This window comes from Scatophagus argus, chromosome 6, assembly GCF_020382885.2.
Source record: "Scatophagus argus isolate fScaArg1 chromosome 6, fScaArg1.pri, whole genome shotgun sequence".
In the NCBI taxonomy this organism is placed as follows: Eukaryota; Metazoa; Chordata; class Actinopteri; family Scatophagidae; genus Scatophagus; species Scatophagus argus.
Window position 1 is genome coordinate 26704735 of NC_058498.1, and position 21557 is coordinate 26726291.

Here is a 21557-nt window from a genome sequence, read left to right on the forward strand (position 1 = left end):
AAATATATCATATAGCAGACAAACACAGTGATATTTCAGAAGTGAAATGAAGTTTATAGGATTAACAGAAAGTGTGCAATAATTACTTAAACAACATTAGGCAGGTGCATAAATTTGGGCACCACAACAGAAAAATGACATCAATATTTCGTAGATCCTCCTTTTGCAGAAATAACAGCCTCTAAACGCTTCCTATAGCTTCCAATGAGGGTCTGGAGTCTGGTTGAAGGTATTTTTGACCATTCTTCTTTACAAAAAATCTCCAGTTCAGTCAGGTTTGATGGTTTCCGAGCATGGACAGCCCGCTTTAAATCACACCACAGATTTTCAATAATGTTCAGGTCTGGGGACTGAGATGGCCATTCCAGAACGTTGTAGTTGTTCCTCTGCATGAATGCCTTTGTAGAGTTTGAGCAGTGTTTGGGGTCGTTGTCTTGTTGAAGTATCCAGCCCCGGCGCAACTTCAACTTTGTCACTGATTCTTGAACATTGTTGGCAAGAATCTGCTGATACTGACTGGAATCCATGCGACCTTCAACTTTTACAAGATTGCCAGTACCTGCACTGGCCACACAGCCCCACAGCATGATGGAACCACCACCAAATTTTACTGTGGGTAGCAAGTGTTTGTCTTGGAATGCTGTGTTCTTCTTCCGCCATGCATACCGCCCCTTGTTATGTCCAAATAACTCAATTTCACATTCATCAGTCCACAGCACCTTATTCCAAAAGGAAGCTGGCTTGTCCAAATGTGCTTTAGCATACCTCAAGCGACTCTGTTTGTGGCATGTGCGTAGAAAAGGCTTCCGCCGCATTACTCTCCCATACAGCATCTCCTTGTGCAAAGTGCGCTGAATAGTTGAACGATGCACAGTGACACCATCTGCAGCAAGATCATGTTGTAGGTCTTTGGAGCTGGTCTGTGGGTTGAGTTTGACCGTTCTCACCATTCCTCGCCTCTGCTTATCAGAGATTTTTCTTGGCCTGCCACTCCGGGCCTTAACTAGGACTGTGCATGTGGTCTTCCATTTCCTCACTATGTTCCTCACAGTGGAAACTGACAGCTTAAATCTCTGAGCCAGCTTTTTGTATCCTTCCCCTAAACCATGATGTTGGACAATCTTTGTTTTCAGGTCATTTGAGAGTTGTTTTGAGGCTCCCATGTTGCCACTCCTCAGAGAAGATGCAAAAGGGAGAACAACTTGCTACTGGCCACCTGAAATACCCTTTCTCATGATTGGATTCACCTGTGTATGTAGGTCAAGGGTCAATGAGCTTACCAAACAAACTTTGTGTTCCAATAATTAGTGCTAAAGGTACTCAAATCAATAAAACAACAAGGGTGCCCAAATTTATGCACCTGCCTAATGTTGTTTAAGTAATTGTTGCACACTTTCTGTTAATCCTATAAACTTCATTTCACTTCTGAAATATCACTGTGTTTGTCTGCTATATGATATATTTAACTGAAATTGCTGATTCGAACAACCAATGATTTATAAAGGAAAATCCTGAAAATGATCAGGGGTGCCCAAACTTTTTCATACCACTGTATGTGACATGCATCACTGGTGAAATCAGAAGTTACCTTAACGTTATTACCCGATACAGATACACTAGGTCTTTCACAAGTCTAGTCTGTGTTCTATTCACCTAGCTCAAATTCTCCTCCATCTCTGCTGTCTGGCACAAATTTCATTCTGGAATACTTTGTTTTCAAGTTGTCCCAGTGGTCATTGTAACAGAAGGAGTGTTGTGACTGCGAGATTTTAGAGTGAAATGCAGACCGAGTGCTAGAGGGGATGTACCTAGTCAGAATCAGCAAATGGCTGATATAAAACAGATTTCTTGGCATTTTGTGTTTTTTTTACAATGCTTTACATGAGAACTTTGAACAGGAATGGCACCACATTTATTCCAGTTAGCACTGTAAGTAAGCACGTTTCAGCTTCGATCTCCTCAGATACCCTGAATGGGAACATACTGTGATTTTCGGTTGCTTTCGGTTAATTACCTGCACTGATCCAAAAGTCAAGTCAAGTCAACTTTATTTGTATAGCCCATTTTTACAAGCAGTTTGTCTCAAAGGGCTTAACATAACATCAGCAATATCCTCTGCCCTTCGACCCTCACATCGACTAAGGAAAAACTCCCAGAAAAACCTTTAACAGGAAAAAGTGGAAGAAACCTCAGGGTGAGCAACAGAGGAGGGATCCCTCACCCAGGACGGTCAGACGTGCAATGGATGTTGTACAGGCAGGAAAGCAATTTACAACATGAGAAATGACATAGTAATGAAAATTATAATGAACTGCTGTAACATTCATGTATTCTTTTTTTTATGTGATGTTGAGAATCACTATCCTATCAGTTCGATTTCAGACCGTAGAGAGAACCACCCCGCCGATAGTCGGTACACAGAGGAATGACAGGCAGATGTCAACAATACACATTGGGTTGGTCATAGAGCCGGCTACAGTTCAACTTGAAGATCTGGATGGAGAGATACCTGCAGAAAGATACAGAGAGAGAGAGAGAAAGGGAGGGAGAGACACAAGACTACGAGGAGCACTGGACACACAGTTAGTGACATAAAATAATGAACTGCATGTTAATCTGACGAGGGGAGAGGATAGAAGAGGAGAAGGAGGAGGGGAAACTGCTTGGTGGATCATGTTTGTGTCCCCCGGCAGCATAGGCCTATAGCAGCTTAGCTATGATAGAGATTTAAAGATTAACAGTTAGTCAGACCTGTTCTACCTGTGGCTATATAGCATGAGGTGAGTGAAACTATGCCTACCAACCCTACACACTTTATTTGGTGCTAACTATATGCTTTACTAAACAGAAAGGTTTTAAGTTTAGTCTTAAAAGTGGAGGTGGTATCTGCCTGTCGAACCCAGATTGGCAACTGGTTCCACAGCAAGGGTGCCTGATAGCTAAAGGCTCGTCCTCCCGTTCTACTTTTATGAATTCTGGGAACTGTAAGTAAACCGCACTCTGTGATCTGAGTGATGTATTGAGAATATATGGGACTATTAGATCCTGCAGGTATGATGGGGCCAGTCCATTTAGGGCCTTATATGTAAGTAGGAGAATTTTAAAGTCTATTCTGAATTTTACCGGAAGCCAGCGAAGAGAAGCTAAGATGGGGGAGATATGATCCCTTTTACTGATTCCTGTTAAAACTCTAGCTGCTGCATTCTGGATCAGCTGCAGGTTATTAATAGAGTAATTTGGACATCCTGACAATAGTGCGTTGCAGTAGTCCAGCCTAGAAGTAACGAAAGCATGGACAAGTTTTTCAGCATCACTCTGAGAGAGGACACTCCTAATCTTAGCAATATTACGGAGGTGAAAGAAGACGGTCTTAGAGGTCTGTTTAATGTGATGAATAAATGACACGTCCCGATCAAAAATAATGCCGAGGTTCCTCGCAGTCGTACTGGAGGCCAATGTAATGCCGTCCAGAGAGAGAATATTATCAGCTATTCTATTTCTAAGGTGTTTGGGGCCTAGAACAATGATCTCAGTTTTGTCTGAGTTTAATAATAAAAAATTGGAGGTCATCCAGTCCTTTATGTCCTTAAGACATGCCTGGAGTCTGGCTAATGGCTCTGTTTCTTCAGGCTTTAAGGATAAGTACAGATGAGTGTCATCAGCATAACAATGAAAGTTTATGCCATGTTTCTGAATGCAACTGGACTTAGTTATTTGTCTTTTCTAATTTCACATAGATGGCTTCTTTTTGAAAGAGGAGTAAAAGAAGCCATCTATGTGAAATTAGAAAAACCATCTCTCAACAGAGGAGGAGGTCTGCGACACCACCTATCTCCAATTTACAATGCTGCCCTTTCATCTCTTCCCAGGAGATTCCACAACTTAGCCTCTAAGGAAAACTGCCATTCACAAAGGACCCCATGTGACTCTAACGACTGTCGTTACAACACAACAGAGCAGTAACGAAGTCGAAACCAACTTTACCATCCCCAACGACTGTCTCAACGACTGTCGTTTGTCACAATGGAACACTAAACGAGCTTATGACACCACTGGTCATGTGAATGCCTCCACAGAGGTTAAATACCTGGGTCTCCACACCAGCTAGTTGGACTAGTCCCAGCCTAGTCAAGCGAGCATGAACTGATGAAGCCTCTTGGATGAGAGGTGAAACGTCTTCAAAGACAAATAACTAAGTCCAGTTGCATTCGATTGAATTTCCTTGAGATATCTCAAAGAGACTGTTCCTGTGTAGGTGATCAATCAACTGATTTGCAACCACTCTTTCGAGTATTTTAGATAAGAACGGGAGGTTGGATATCGGCCTATAGTTCGCTAAGATGTCTGGGTCAAGTGAAGGTTTTTTAAGTAAAGGTCTAATGACAGCGGTTTTAAACGCCTGTGGTACATAACCTGTTGTTAAGGATAAGTTGATCTGATCTAAGAAGGAAACGCCAATCAAGGGAAAGACGTCCTTGAGGAGCTTAGTTGGGATGGGGTCTAAGAGACATGTAGTTGGGTTAGATTTGTTAATGCTGGAGGTCAGCTCGGGGAGGTCTATGGGCAGGAACCTGTCCAGAGATGGAGTAGGATTAAAAGAGATTTCTAGAGATGGCACTATATCGGCTATTCTGGGAAGATCTTTATTTTTTCTCTAATGTTATTGATTTTATTGGTGAAGAAACTCATGAAGTCTTCACTGCTAAGAGCTGCAGGAATACAAGGCTCAACAGAGCTGTGACTCTTGGTCAGCCTGGCTACAGTGTTAAAGAGAAAACGTGGGTTGTTCTTGTTTTTCTCTATTAATGACGAATAATAGGCAGTTCTGGCTTCACGACGGGCCTTTTTGTATGCCAATAGACTGTCTTTCCAGGCTCTCTGGGATTCAGCTGATTTGGAGGAGTACCACTTCCTCTCCATCCGTCTTGATATTTGTTTAAGTGTTCGTAAATTTGAATTATACCAAGGAGCTAGCCTCCTATGATTTCTAACCTTCTTTCTCAGTGGGGCAACCATATCTAAAACTGTGTGCAATGTGGCTGCAGTGTTATTAACAAAAGAATCAATTGCTGCAGGAGTAACATTTACCGTATTTTCACGACTATAAGGCGCATATAAACGTCTTAGATTTTTTTCAAAATGTGCAGCGCGCCCTATCGTCCAGAGCGCCCTATCTGTGTGCGGACGTAGTTGAGAACCATGATGCTGCGGGTGGTTTTTTCCACACATCACAATCGCTGCTGGTTTGTGATTCCATGCGTGCCCATCTCACCGCCGACGTCAAAAAGCAAGTGAAGCAGATGAACGCTACGCTTGCTGTGATTCCGGGAGGTCTGACGAAGGAACTCCAACCGCTGGACATCGGCGTGAACCGGCCGTTCAAAGTGAGGCTGCGAGCGGCGTGGGAGCGGTGGATGACCGAAGGAGACCACAGTTTCACAAAGACTGGAAGGCAGCGCCGGGCGAGTTACGCCACAGTTTGTGACTGGATTGTAGCTGCTTGGGCTAACATGTCTGCTGGCACTGTTGTTCGAGCTTTTGCTAAAGTCGGCATCATTTCTGGGGAGCCGCACGGCACGGACTCTGACTCTGACAGTGAGGAACGTGAACCTGCCATGTGTGATTTAGCGCAGCTGTTCAATTCCGACACAGAGGATGAGGACTTCAATGCGTTTTAGTGACTGTTACCGGTAATGTGCTTGTTTTAGTGTTGTTGTAATTAATACTTAAATAAAGCACAACCAAACTCAGTTTTGCTCCCGATCTATTTTTAAATATGCACGTGTGTGTTGTCAGGCGGGCGTACGTAGTATATGAATACACACAGGGGCGGACGTGTATATAAAACGTGTATATAAAACCCGCGCCCTATCTTCAGATGCGCCTTATCTGTGTGTTAAATACAATAATTGCACACATAACTGAGACTGCGCCTTTTCGTACGGTGCGCCTTTTCGTCGTGAAAATACGGTAAATCAGTACGGTCTGTTGTACTGGTACATGGTGCTGAGGGGAGCTGTGATGGGATTGCATCCCTAAATCTGTCTACACTATCTTCAGAGAGGCATCTGGTGTAGTAGACCTTTTTGTTGTGTGCTGTAAAGTCTTCTAGAGTTAGTTCAAAAACTACAAGTGAACGGTCTGAAAGGAGAGGGTTTTGAGGGGCAACTAACAGGTTCTTAGTTTCTAGGCCATAGGTGAGAACCAGATCGAGTGTGTGATTGTGGCAGTGTGTTGGTTCATTCACTATCTGAAGGAAACCTATTGAATCTAAGAGTGAACTAAAGGCTGTCTTAAGACTGTCAGAGTCAACATCCATATGAATGTTTAAGTCACCTACTATAATGACTTTATCTGTACTGAGCACTAAACTAGATAAGAAGTCAGAAAACTCAGACAGGAACTCTGAGTAAGCAGCAGCAGGTGGGCGATACACAGCAACTAATAAAACTGGCTTTTCTGACTTCCAGTTTTGGTGAGACAGGCTGAGAGTGAGACTCTCAAATGAGCTATAGATAGATTTAGGTTTGGGGTTAATCTGAAGACTGGAGTGGTAGATTGCTGCCACTCCTCCTCCTCGGCCTGTTCCTCGAGGAACATGATAGTTAATATAACCAGATGGAGTTGATTCATTTAAACTAACATATTCTTCATCCCGTAACCAAGTCTCAGTGAGGCAGAATATATCGGACTGATGATCAATAATTAGATCACTGACTAGGAGGGATTTAGAGTGGAGGGATCGTATATTTAATAATCCACATCTGACTGTCCTATTTTTTTGGCTCTAAATATTTGCTAGTTTGTATTTTTATGAGGTTATTATGATTAACACTTCTTAAATTTTGTGCTGGTTGGACTATGGGAGGACGAGGCACTGACACTATTTCTATGGGATTGTTAAACTTAGTATTACTGTGTGCATTTATATTTTTATTTATTCTAATTTTAACGGAGGGCGGCAGTCCTACAGAAGCAGCAGAGAAGTGTGTAAGACAGCGACTCTGCTTCCTGGCCTCGACCCTGGGTTGTCAGGGTGTTGGTTGTCTAATAAACTTGGCCATATTGGTAGAAATAAGAGCCGCACCACCCCAAGTGGGATGAATGCCGTCTCTGCTAATGAGGCCAGGTTTTCCCCAGAAAGTCTCCCAGTTATCTATAAAGGCCACGTCGTTTTCTGGACACCACCGTGACAGCCAGCGACGGAGCAATGACATGCAGCTAAACATATCATCACTGGTCAGATTCGGGAGGGGACCAGAGAATGCTACGGAGTCCGACATTGACTTTGGTGACCTCCGACTGGCGTAGCCGAGTGTCATTAGCGCCAACGTGAATTATAATCTTACCATATTTACTCTTCTCTCTCGCCAGCAGCTTTAAATTGCCCTCTATGTCGCCCGCTCTGGCCCCCGGGATGCATTTGACTATGGTTGCTGGTGTCGGCTTCACATATCGCAAAACAGAATCGCCAATAACCAGGGTCGGTTTCTCAGCGGGTGTGTCGCTGAGTGGGGAAAAGCGGTTAGACACATGAAGCGGTTGGTGGTGAACCACGGGCCTTTGTTTTAACAAAGCACTCTAAATGAGCCATTTTCCCCTTCCCACCATTGACGACATTCTCCCTGATTATAAGCAAAAATGTTCACATGTTGTGATGTAAAACACAGTATTGGGCATGTCAAACTGGAGGAGGAGGAGACAAGTTATCTCACCACATTCACCACCCCATTTGACTGGTTCCACTGACTGTGAATGCCACAGGAATAAGCCCAGCACTGGAGGTCTTCCAAAAGAAGCTCATGCAAGCACTGGAGGGCTTACCAGGGGTGTACATCATTGCTGATAATATATTAATCATTTGTGAGGGAGTTTCACAGGGTGAGGCAGTAAAAAGTAAAAAATATTACAAATGGTGAAATACAAAATATGAAATATTACATGGACAGTTTGAAAACCGATGACAGTGAGCCCAGCTTTTTGAGCCATGACAGATCTGGAAAGTGGCAAAAGTAATTAAACCTGTAAGCCCAAGATCTTATGAGGTGAAGCTGGAGTTGGGAGGTGCACTAAGGCGGAATTGCTGCCATTTCAGGTGCAACCATTACCCATCAGCCACACCTACTCAAACGTACTGAGATGAGCACACCAAAACAGCTGATGGTTGAGCAGAGACGGGGAAGACCAATGTACTTAGGCTAACAGGTCAGGTCATCTGGTTTTCAAATCTCATTACATGAAGGACTGTACTCGTGATTACGGCATGATGTGGGATTCTTTAGAAGAACCTAAAAGTGATATGTTGTCATGTTTATGGCTTATGGCTATACCACCCCGAACTCAATCTTCAATTCAATTCAATTCAGTTTATTTATATAGCGCCAATTCACAACAAAAGTTATCTCATGACACTTTCCAATTAGAGCAGGTCTAGACCAAACTCTTTAATTAAATTGTGAAATAGAGAGAGCCCAACATTTCCCCTTGAGCAAGCACTTGGCGACAGTGGCGAGGAAAAACTGCCTCTGATTTAAATCAGATTATGACTAAACAGTAGTAATTGCAGTAGGTTTTGAGCAGGACGACAGCAGGACCGCAGCAGGAGGTCCAGTCATGATCGCTAGGAATCTGCGGGATAAGAAAGCACAGGGACTCCAGGGAAGAAGTTGAGTTAGTAATATGCATTAATGGGACATGAATGTGTGCAGAAGGAGAGGGAGAGGAAGAAAGAGCTCAGTGCGTCATGGGAGGGCCCCCGGCAGTCTAAGCCTATAGCAGCATAACTAGGGGCCGGCCTAGGCCAGCCCTAACTATAAGCTTTATCAAAGAGGAAAGTTTTTAGTCTGATTGTGGCAGGACGCAATCGGTGGTCCGATCAGTTTCAGCTGGGTTGGGATTTTGGCCAATCATTGTGGGAGGAGACTGCTTAAAAGCGGGTAGAGAGCACCTGTCTTCCTTTTTTGGCTTGTCAGAGGCTGGGTCGTAGCACTTCCTGGCATTCCCCCAGTTCCGTCCTGGCGTGGTGGTAGAGGCCATTGGGGGTGCGCTATGCTCCACTGATTGCTCGCTGCGGGTAGGTGTGTTGTTCTCTGGTGTCCTCCTATTTGGCGTTGTACTTGTGGCAACTTGTGCATTTGTTTGCAGGTTGTTTCTGTGCGGCGTTTATTCCTCTCCTCCACGCTGTGTCGTCCAGGACTGCCTGATTGGTATGTAAGCTAGCGCTTTGGTCCCTCCTCCAGCCACTTCTGAGTTGTTTATGTTGTATGATTATGATTACGATTGTAGGGGGAAGTATAATCCAGCTGCTGCGCAGTGTCGGCCGATCAGCGAGGGAAACCACTGCTGCTTTGCCGGGGATTGTTGGCTGCAACCGCGGCTAACAGCTTTGCCTCATACCGGAGATCGTTGGCTGTAACAGCGACTAATTGCTCTGCCTCATACCGGAGATCGTTGGCTGTATCAGCGACTAACAGCTTTGCCTCATACCGGAGATCATTGGCTGTAACAGCGACTAACTGCTCTGCCTCATACCGGAGATTGTCGTTGGTGACAGAGATTGCCCGCTTCCGCTTTGCGCTGGATACGGCGTGCCGTCAGCGGGATTAACTGCTTGTCTCGCCTTGGGCTCGATTGCTTCGCCCCGGGCCTGCGCCGTCCCACTGCAGCCGGCTTGGCCTCTGGCTGGCCGTTCGGCTGGTTGGAGCTTCTCCCTGCGGTGTAGCCGATATACATTCATATGTATATGTTTGCGTGCACTACTGTGTGCGTGTGTGTGTATGGCGACGAGTGAGTAGCGGGAGATTATTCTGGTGTGTGTGTATGTGTCTATAGTTTCGTTTTTTTCTTTTCGTTTGTTTTGTTTTCTTGGTTAGTGGTTGTTTGTTTTTCTTTTTATAACCTGTTGATTTTTGTGGTTTCCCCCATTCAGGTGCTGAACCTACGGTGGTGGATGGTCCTGGTGGCGGTGTCCCTTTTTTTGTGTTTTGCACGTCGGGTGGATTTTGTTGTCCCAGTTTTGGTTTGCTTCACGTGTGGTGTTCCAGGGGTTTTCTTGTTTTTTTATTATTATTGTCTGGATCAAGCCCAGGAGGTTCAGCCCTGACTGATTGGTTTGTTTTGTATTTGAGTGACAGGTTTGTGTTTTCTTTTTTTGAATTCATGTATTTTCAGTGTCTGGTTCCTTTAATTTTATTGTAAATAAAATTATTAATTTTACGAGCTACGGTCTCTGCCTCAGCTGTGGACGAACCTGATTATACTACCTATCCTTGGGGAGTTAGTCCCCTGGAAAGAATTCCCTGGGTGAAACTCCCAGGGTGGCGTTGTCTGGCAACTGGTGTCGATTTCCATAGCCCCTTTTTCTCTAGCACGCGGAGGTCACGCCCCCCCCCCGCGCCGCCACATACTCTTAAATATAGAGAGGGTGACCGCCTCCCGGACCGAAACCGGAAGATGGTTCCATAGTAGAGGAGCTTGATAACTAAAGGCTCTGGTTCCCAATCTACTTTTGAGGACTCTAGGAACCACAAGTAGCCCTGCATTTTGGGAACGCAAAGTTCTGGTGGGATAATAGGGAACTATTAACTCTTTAAGATAGGATGGTGCCTGACCGTTCAGGGCTTTATAAGTAAGGAGGAGAATTTTAAAATCTATCCTGAATTTTACAGGTAGCCAATGTAGAGAAGCCAGAACAGGAGAAATATGGTCTCTCATGCTGGTTCTTGTCAGTAGTCGTGCTGCAGCGTTCTGGATTAGCTGGAGAGTCTTTATGGATTTACTGGGGCAGCCTGATAGAAGGGAGTTACAGTAATCCAGTCTAGATGTAATGAATGCATGGACTAATTTTTCTGCATCTTTCTGACTCAGGATGTGCCTAATCTTTGCGATATTTCGGAGGTGAAAGAATGCAGTCTTTGAAATATTTGCTATGTGCGAGTTAAAGGACATGTCCTGGTCAAAGATAACTCCTAGATTTCTTACAGTGGAGCTTGAGGCCACGGCTAAGCCATCTATCAATGCAATATCACTGCATAATTTATTTCTATGGTGTTCGGGGCCCAGAACAATAACTTCGGTTTTGTCTGAATTTAGAAGTAGGAAGTTGCTGGTCATCCAGGTTTTTATGTCTTTAAGACATGCCTGAAGCTTGACTAGCTGATTTGTTTCATCTGGTTTCATTGATAAGTACAATTGTGTGTCATCCGCATAACAATGAAAATGTATGGAGTGTTTCCTAATAATATCACCAATGGGGAGCATATACAGGCTGAATAATATTGGCCCAAGGACAGAACCTTGGGGATCTTGTCCGATCTTGGAAGCTAAACAAACAACAATGCAACAATAGGATTAACAAATCTAACCCAACTACATGTCTCTTAGACCCCATCCCAACTAACCTCCTCAAGGACGTCTTTCCCTTGATTGGCGTTTCCTGCTTAGATCAGATCAACTTATCTTTAACAACAGGTTATGTACCACAGGTGTTTAAAACCGCTGTCATTAGACCTTTACTTAAAAAACCTTCACTTGATCCAGACATCTTAGCAAACTATAGGCCGATATCTCGACCTCTCGTTTTTATCTAAAATACTCGAAAGAGTGGTTGCAAATCAGTTAATTGATCACCTACACAGGAACAGTCTCTTTGAAATGTTTCAGTCTGGTTTCAGAGCCCATCACAGTACAGAAACAGCACTGGTTAAAGTCACAAATGACCTCCTCATGGCATCAGACCGCAGGCTTGTCTCCATACTTGTTTTACTTGATCTCAGTGCTGCTTTTGACACTGTAGATCACAGCATTTTATTACACAGATTAGAACACGAGACTAGGATCACAGGGACTGCGCTACGCTGGTTCAAATCATATTTAACAGATAGATTTCACTTTGGGGCGGCACGGTGGTGCAGTGGTTAGCACTGTCGCCTCATAGCAAGAGGGTTCCAGGTTCGAATCCCGGTTTGGGCCCTTCTATGTGGAGTTTGCATGTTCTCCCTGTGCCTGAGTGGGTTTTCTCCGGGTACTCCGGCTTCCTCCCACACCACCAAAAACATGCACATTAGGTTAATTGGCTACTCTAAATTGCCCCTAGGTGTGACTGTGAGGGTGTGTGGTTGTTTGTCTTTGTGTGTTGGCCCTGCGATTGACTGGCGACCAGTCCAGGGTGTACCCCGCCTCTCGCCCGTAGTCAGCTGGGATTGGCTACAGCTCCCCCGCGACCCTGACTGATAAGCGGTATAGAAAATGGATGGATGGATTTCACTTTGCTCAAGTTAATAATGTTTCCTCTTCATATATAAGGGTTAGCCTCGGTGCTCCACAAGGTTCAGTGCTTGGGCCGATCCTGTTCACTTTATACATGCTCCCTCTAGGAAATATTATTCAGAAACATGGCATAAACTTTCATTGTTATGCTGATGACACTCATCTGTACTTATCCTTAAAGCCTGAAGAAACAGAGCCGTTAGCCAGACTCCAGGCATATCTTAAGGACATAAAGGACTGGATGACCTCCAATTTTTTATTATTAAACTCAGACAAAACTGAGATCATTGTTCTAGGCCCCAAACACCTTAGAACTAGAATAGCTGATAATATTGTCTCTCTGGACGACATTACATTGGCCCCCAGTACGACTGTGAGGAACCTTGGCGTTATCTTCGATCAGGACATGTCATTTATCCATCACATTAAACAGACTTCTAAGATCGCCTTCTTTCACCTGCGTAATATTGCTAAGATTAGGAGCGTCCTCTTTCAGAGTGATGCTGAAAAACTTGTCCATGCGTTCGTTACTTCTAGGCTGGACTACTGCAACGCACTATTGTCAGGATGTCCAAATTACTCTGTTAATAACCTGCAGCTGATCCAGAATGCAGCAGCTAGAGTTTTAACAGGAATCAGTAAAAGGGATCACATCTCCCCCATCTTAGCTTCTCTCCGCTGGCTTCCGGTAAAATTCAGAATAGACTTTAAAATTCTCCTACTAACATATAAGGCCCTAAATGAACTAGCCCCATCATACCTGCAGGATCTAATAGTCCCATATATTCCCAATAGATCACTCAGATCACAGAGTGCAGGTTTACTTGCAGTTCCCAGAATTCATAAAAGTAGAACGGGAGGACGAGCCTTTAGCTATCAGGCACCCTTACTGTGGAACCAGTTGCCAATCTGGGTTCGACAGGCAGATACCACCTTCACTTTTAAGACTAAACTTAAAACCTTTCTGTTTAGTAAAGCATATAGTTAGCACCAAATAAAGTGTGTAGGGTTGGTAGGCATAGTTACACTCACCTCATGCTATATAGCCACAGGTAGAACAGGTCTGACTAACTGTTAATCTTTAAATCTCTATCATAGCTAAGCTGCTATAGGCCTATGCTGCCGGGGGACACAAACATGATCCACCAAGCAGTTCCCCCTCCTCCTTTTCCTCTTCTATCCTCTCCCCTCGTCAGATTAACATACAGTTCATTATTTTATGTCACTAACTGTGTGTCCAGTTCTCCTCGTAGTCTTGTGTCTCTCCCTCCCTTTCTCTCTCTCTCTCTGTATATATATATCTTTCTGCAGGTATCTCTCCATCCAGATCTTCAAGTTGAACTGTCGCCGGCTCTATGACCAACCCAATGCCTACTGTTGACATCTGCCTGTCATTCTTCTGTGCACCGACTATCAGCGGGGTGGTTCTCCCTTGCGGGCCGAAATTGAACTGATAGGATAGTGACTTTCAACATCACATAAAAAATACATGAATGTTACAGCAGTTCATTATAATTTCATTATTAGTATTTCAGTCTTGTGAAATGTTAAAATCATATTGAGGTGGTATCAAAAGTGAAACTGAACAGTTGGGATTTTGTTTAACTTGTCTTTTTAGTAATGTCATTCTCATGTTGTTAACTGTTTTCTTGCCTGTACAACATCCATTGCACGTCTGCCCGTCCTGGGTGAGGGATCCCTCCTCTGTTGCTCACCCTGAGGTTTCTTCCATTTTTTCCTGTTAAAGGTTTTTCTGGGAGTTTTTCCTTAGTCGATGTGAGGGTCGAAGGGCAGAGGATGTTGCTGATGTTATGTTAAGCCCTTTGAGACAAACTGCTTGTAAAAATGGGCTATACAAATAAAGTTGACTTGACTTGACTTGTTGTTCCAGCTTTGTGTTGTGTTGTGGGAGTTTTTAGAGTGTAATGAAGACCAAGTGTGTAGCTCAGATCCGGGCATTTACTAGTCATAAACATAAATGAACAAACTGTGCTGTGCATGCAATACAACTGTGTTGCTTTTATTTTAAAAAGCCTGCTGTTTTTATTATTTATCTATGGACGCATGTAGAAATTAATTGCCCGACCCTGGGGTAACTGGATAGAGTGGCTGTACCCTGATGTTTGGATGAGCCAAAAAAGTTCAGAGTCAGCAATGATAATATTTTAGTGGTCCATTCTATAAGGTTAGGTAATAACAGAACAGAATGAAAGTGCATCAGATTCTAAGATCATACCTGCAGTTATTTAGTTGTGCAACACAAAACAGAAAAGGAAAATGACAAACTATTACAAGCTGTCAACAATTCTTTATTTATTATGTACACTTGCTCTAGACAATAGAACAAGCGTACATAATAAATACGTCTAGAATCTAGACAAATCCACGTTAAAATCAGTAGACAAGCAATCATTACTGCCGTGGTATATATTTAGTATAACCTGTACATGAAGGATTCCTTTGCTTTTTCCAAGAAAACTATCCTGGCCATCATGTAGATTTAGCTGAATATTGAAAATATGATGAAATTCAAATGAAGGTTGTAATCCAAACAAACTAAACATCGGCAAAATTTTGTCCAGAATCATCCAACAGTCAGTTTTTTCTGAAATCAGTGTGGTGACTACACTCTACACACAAGGTGATGTGCATACTCAGGCCTGATGGAAAGCCACTACTGAGCTGATTTCTTGCTACCTCGGTACAACAACTGAAATTGGTATGATGCCGGTATGATTTCCTTTTTTTTTTTGTTTTATTTATTTATTTTTTGAATGAGGCATTTCTTCTGATTAGGTTGCAAGAAATCATGACATTTGATAATTTAAATCCTAAAATGGTAGGTAACTCCTGCACCCTGACTTCAAGGCACATTATAAAGTTCTTTCACACCCAGACTGTGACTATTAGAAAACTGTCCCTAACATAACATCAATACCAACACATGGGATCTAAACGTATAAAGTATATTCTGGTACTGTGCAGAAATGAAAGTTGAATGGACAGCTTTTACTCATAAGCCGCTTTTTTAATGATCACTTTTGGACATTGAACTGGAGTTTTTTTCTGAGTTCTGAGGAGTGTGGCCTTTCACACAATGTAATGTTTGGCCCTTCATTACAGCACCATCATCTTGAACCCTAATAAATCTGGCCATTTACCATTTGCATGTCATGACTCCACTGCCACAGCTTCCACCTACCAGCGTAGATACCACATGCTGCTGCAATCCACAAACTTGCCACAGAGCTAAATAGAGTGGGTTGTAGCATAGAATAGAAGAAACAAAGTGGTATGATTGATCGAGCATGTTTTGCTTACTAGTATCTGCTGTTTATTGTCCTAAATTGGATACTCTGACTTTAATGCTGATGTTGCTTGTCTTCATTGATCTGTCTGTTCTCTGCTCTGAGGTAATTCAAATCACTCAGGTATGAGTAAAATGATCTCGCTATTGCCTTGTCCACACAGTGTGCAGTTAGTTGAACAAGTTAAATGATGACAAACTTTACTGTTCTTACTCTTCTACAACCATACATTTTTCTTTTCATACATACAAGAAGTTGATGTGTGCTGGACTATACTAGGAACTACTAAAGTCATCAATCCTGCCTACACACCCACCTATAAAAAACTGCAACAGACAGCAATGATTTTAAAGTTAATTTATTATCTTAATTCAGGTTATTTTTTTTAAAATGTTATATAAAGTTATTATAGTAACATATAGTGTTATAATGTGTATTTTCTGTAAATGTTATTTTTCACCATTTTCTACACTTCCTGGCACAAATACTGCTTTAAAAGCAGAATCTGTCACATATTTATTTTGTTGGCCTAAAAACATTTCCATCATACCCATTATTATGTATGAGTATTTCATTCTGAAATGTAGGGTGTTAGAACCTTCCAAATACACTGGAAAAAAGAATACAGAGAACAGGGCCTTGGTTATAATCCTGATTGTGGGTTATCAATTTCAGCACTCAGTGACATATCCTGTAATATTGTGGGACAATAATTCCAGCACACATTTATTACAGTGCTGAAGGTTTGTCTTTTTCAGTACTTTATAGATATGAGTAGAATCCAGGGTCAAACTTCAGATACCAGCCTTTCACAGTATATACACTATTATTAGTTACATTTTTATTTTCTATGTACATCCAATTTGGTACAGAAATATAATACATATATTTCAGAAAAGCTGTCAATGCATACAAGAACTCGGTGAGGTTAAACACACAGGTTAGGGGGTAAGCTGACAGGTCAGCAGTAACTCTACTGTATGAACATGAGGTAATTGTCTGTTGTACTGACAGAGGGAAATAACAGATAATGGACAGGAAGATGGGGTACAATATTCAGGATGTGAACAGTTCTTTTTAAAATGTCACGATGGGATGGTGGCAAGGTAAACCTGTGGGCTTGTACAGAAAAAGCAATTTACATGTGAGCGCCATACACTGTCTGACCACATCATCTGTAACATCAGCTAATAAGTTTCTAAAAACCTTTTTCTTTATTAGTATTTGGTACAAATCATATGTTTCCTGTGCTGTCCGGCATTAATCAAGAAGAACAAGTAAGGTCATGTGTTTAGAGGACTATGCTCAGTGGCTTCTGTGTTCACAGAGTCTGTATACCATGATCTCCTCAGGCATTGTTGATGACTATCAGAGCAGGACTAACTGTCTGCTGAATTGTCTCACACATGGCCCCCTGCTCTTTTGGCTTGGCTAAGACTCGTGACGTGTTGAGGTTGTAGACTCCTGCCTGGAGGAAACAGGCTCGCAGAGCGAGGCACAGTACCTCCTTAGGCTTCAGCTGCAGCTTATATTGGGTCTGACCCACCCAGGTGAATGAGCTGTGGACCTCCACAAACTCTGTGCTGAAAATAGAATGGGCAAATGAGAATATGTTCACTTTAATCAAGACTACGTAAAACAACTCTCAGACAGCAGCATGCTTTCACTCTGTACAGATCACTGGATACATAGGTCTGTAAAACAGGATTCTTCCTAATGGGCATTTTATAGGATCATGATCTCATTAATAATGTAACATGTATATGTTTACGTGTGTGTTTATTGTATACAAAAAAGGGGGGAGGGGGAGAGAGGAAAGGAGTAGGTCCTCAGAATCACCTGTAATGTTTTGATCATGACAATGAGAAGTGTGGCTGACATCAGTTTCATCCCATTGATTCAAATTACACAGTTTCAACGGCAACATGAAAATGCGAGACAACAGTTTTTAAAGCTTCATGATTTACAAAGAAAATATTAAATGTATTTTTTGAACTTTCAAAAAATATTTTCAGAAACAAGAATGGAAAAATAAATTACAAGTTATAAGTTGAAATGTAGGGATTACAGTTCAAATCTCAAGTACCCAAGTTGAACATAGCCCATAAATGACAAAGGTCAATAAATAAAATTACTTAGTAAATAATTTCACACTTATTGCAAAATTAATGTTATACAGGCAGACAGACATACACAGACACACACTTACCTGGTGCTTTTGTGTCGCAAGTCAATATTGACATCCAGTTGAGACAAGGAACAGTTGGACAGAGTGAGAGTAACTGGCACCACACAGAGACTAGACATGGAGAGGAAACCAGCTTCAGTGACCAGAAAGAGACAATAAATTTTTAATCTGCTAACATGTGATCATAATGTCAGAAAAGGGAGATTGCTGAGAAATAGTCATGGAGGAGAAGGTCAGCAGAGCAAAAACTTAAAAACAAGGGTTGTGATCAGGCAAGGGCAAAGAGTCACATTAACATTACTGGGGTTTTCCAAAAGTGGAGGGACCTCAGCATGTTGAATGGCAAATAGACCAATGTGGAGGTTTCCTTGTTTCTGCTTGACTGGTGAGTAACTGGAGCTGGTTTTCTGGTTCCCCTGCACTGTGCACTGGGTACCAGTGGCTGTTTGTTTTTTTTCATCAGGTTTGATACAAAGGCATAATTGCATTTCATCTGTGTAACAATGAAAATGTATGGACCCATGAATATTGATATACCTCTACCTTCTGTTTATACATGGATTTCTGGGGGAATTTGCTCCCCTTAAACCAGATCTCTAACCTCTTCACCCCTTTCCTTTATTGCATTATATGGCTTTGCGCATGTAAAAGACCTGCAGCGTTGCAAGTTCAAAATCCATCCCAGAGGGGCTTGTCTCTCCTATGGAAAACATTGCTCCTAAACTGTCTGAATTGCCTTGTCAGTAGTCCAGCCTTTACTTCCATAACTTGCTCCACTTCTGGATATTTTTAACAAGAATTTCAATGTTTCCACATTTCAATGTTTGTAAGCATGGAATCACTGTATATTTTTAACCAGATGAGAACCAGTACAGCCAGCAGATTTATTCTAATTGACATACTTTGTGTTATCTTTTACTGTAGTTGGTTTTAACAAAGAAGTACACAAGCACTTTCGTAAAAGTTTATTAACTGCACGATCCTCTGGGTTCTGTCCTTTGCTGATCTCCATTCTGTCCCCACCTCCTCAATACCTCCATCGCTATTCCCCCACCTCCTCTCCTCTTCTTCCTCTCCCCTCCTATCCTGTTTATAGGTCGACCTATGATCCATTATTTTATGTCACTAACTGTGTGTCCAGTTATCCTCATATGTATCTTTCTGCAGGTCTCTCTCTGTCCAGACTTACATGCTGACCTGCATCCGGTGCTCTGACAAACCCAGTGTCTACTGTCAACATCTGCCTATCTCGTTCTTTTATATAGTGCTAGTATAATTAACCTGAACAACATATCAGCTAACAACCTGTCATGTTTGTAATGTATGATGCCTACTGCATGTATGTTTCTCTTTCTCTCTCTCTTTCATCCTCTCTGTCCTGTCTACCTCTTCTCCTCCTTTAATCAGCTGACTATCAGCAGTATGGTTCTCCCTCGTGAGCCGGGTCCTGCTCAAGGTTTCTTCCTGTTAAAAGGGAGTTTTTCCTTGCTACGGTCTGCTTGCTCAGGAGTTCAGGCTCTGGGTTTCTGTAGAGCACCTAGAGACAATTTTGATTGTAAAAGGTGCTATATAAATAAAATTATGATGGAAATGTCCCCACAGGAATGGGAAAACAATTGAACTGTGTGTTAGCTGTGTGTAGACTGCCAAGATCCAGTGGATTGACTTTATTTATGATAGAAATGTGATTGAAATGTCCCCACAACAATGGGAAAACAATTGCTGTATATGCATGTGTGCACAAAGTGTATTTTACTCCCAGACTGCACTATGGGAATAGGAATGAGGCTGTCTGACACTGAACCATCTACAGCATGGTAAATGGACTGTACTTGCGATAGCGCCTGCTATCCATGAGAAAGCTATAACCTAAATATCCACACAATGGTGCAGCATCGGGGGTTGGGTTCAGTGTCTTGCTCAAGAACACCTTGACACTCAGACTGGAGGAGTCTGGGATCAAACCACAAACCTATTGACAAGTGGATGACCCACTCTATCTCCTGAGCCACAGCCAACCCAAAGTGTCTCCTCTGTTACTCCTCCAGCTTAACCCTCTACAAGTCAATTTTAATTATATGGCCCAAAACCACAAATAACAATGTTTCAGTGGGGCGGCACGGTGGTGCAGTGGTTAGCACTGTCACCTCATAGCAAGAGGGTTCCAGGTTTGAATCCTGGACTGGGCCCTTCTGTGTGGAGTTTGCATGTTCTCCCTGTGCCTGCGTGGGTTTTCTCCGGGTACTCCGGCTTCCTCCCACAATACCAAAAACATGCACATTAGGTTAATTGGCTACTCTACATTGCCCCTAGGTGTGAGTGTGAGAGTGTATGGTTGTTTGTCAGTCCAGGGTGTACCCCGCCTCTCGCCCGTAGTCAGCTGGGATAGGCTCCAGCTCCCCCGCGACCCTGACGGATAAGCGGTATAGAAAATGGATGGATGGACAATGTTTCAGTGGGATATACAGTCTGTAGAGTGAGTGGGATTTATGGTCTGTCCCTCAGTTTGAGTGAGGAAAAACCCTTTGCTTATAATACTGCAATAAACTAGTCAGAGCTCTGATGGACCACCAGGCTTCCATGCTGCCAGCTGATCTGCATCCCTGTCTGAGCTGCATGATGCTACAATCATCCCTCATTATACACTATCTGAGATACAGTCTACTGGAAACTGAATACATGAAACCCAGCACTGTGTGTTTCCAATCAACTTTTGAGATTGAAATGTTATGTATCAGCTTAGCCGATGAGATCAGACTTGGTTGCTAAAAGTTACGTGTGGGCCAGTTAACACAATTATTCAGCAAAAATTAGAAATGACTATTATTTTGCTCCAGGTTAACATAAAAAGGTGATGAGTCTAAATCAGTGTATATGATGTACAGAAATCCCAAAGGCTTGAATGTTTCATAACATTTTGGAAGACATGTGTGGCATGGAAGCGCAACTTGTAATGCCATTTGGGCTATCACCAACATTCTCAATGGGAAATTCTGGACAAGTGCATTGCATGCATACTGGGTGTTGTGGCTATCCTCTTCCAAAATCTATAAGATGGACTGTAGACTGTTGCTGCAATTGCAATATCTGGACAAGACACGTGAACATTCTGTACGTGTAGGCTGTGGGGGACTGCCTGATCTGAATGAATGGCACTATAGTTATCAATTGTACAACACGTACAAAAGACAAAAACATCCATAGCACCACTGAGAAAAGACCTGAGGTGATACTGGATGCTTTATGTCCAAGTAAATCAGTGATATATTTAAGAACAGGACAATTTAGTGGTTAACAGACAAGTAATTGTTTCTATCCTTTATTAGTTATTTTAGAAGTATAGATGTTACAAGGCAAGTGTGAATGATGAAAGTATGAATGATGAAAGTGTGTGTGTGTCCCACCTATGCTGGACAAACGGATGCGTGTAGGTCTGAGGATAGTGCAGGTTGGTTTTGATAAGTTGGGACAGCTCTGCAGGGGAGAAGATGACTGGAGGAGGCAGCTCTGATTTAAACTTGAGCAGCACCATCTCCTGAGCTTCCTGCAACAATAAAACACAGACAGACACATTCTAAGTTACAATGCACAACACATCCCCCTTTTTTTATGGCCTCAATCAGTTTTCAAAATTAAGTCCTGCTGACGAATCACATCAGATTTTTGGTCTAAATGTCTTCATTCTGTATTATTTCCATGATTTCAGTGCCCAGAAGGTGCAATAAACATGATTAAGACAGCATTGCTATTTGTCAGGTCATGTAATTCCACTGCCAGCAGCAAACCTTCTGCAA

At 42.5% G+C, this 21557-nt stretch overlaps 1 protein-coding gene and 1 long non-coding RNA gene across 6 annotated transcripts in view; one reads left to right on the top strand and one right to left on the bottom strand.

Annotated features, from left to right (window-relative positions):
- The first annotated feature begins 8908 nt into the window (after positions 1-8908).
- Positions 8909-9451, top strand: LOC124060187. Its single transcript, XR_006843527.1, has 3 exons — positions 8909-9073; positions 9145-9206; positions 9286-9451. It is a non-coding gene; the product is annotated as an uncharacterized LOC124060187 (long non-coding RNA).
- A 6943-nt stretch (positions 9452-16394) lies between these two features.
- The window catches only part of trappc8 (trafficking protein particle complex subunit 8), a 38333-nt gene continuing 33170 nt past the window's right edge, over positions 16395-21557 (bottom strand). For all 5 annotated transcript variants that reach the window (XM_046391168.1, XM_046391167.1, XM_046391166.1 and 2 more), the window contains exons 27-29: positions 21168-21307; positions 17785-17874; positions 16395-17158 (exon numbers count right to left, since the gene is read on the bottom strand). In XM_046391168.1, coding sequence (XP_046247124.1) covers positions 16924-17158; positions 17785-17874; positions 21168-21307 — 465 coding nt within the window. In that variant the 3' untranslated portion in view covers positions 16395-16923. The remainder of the gene's footprint in view (positions 17159-17784; positions 17875-21167; positions 21308-21557) is intronic.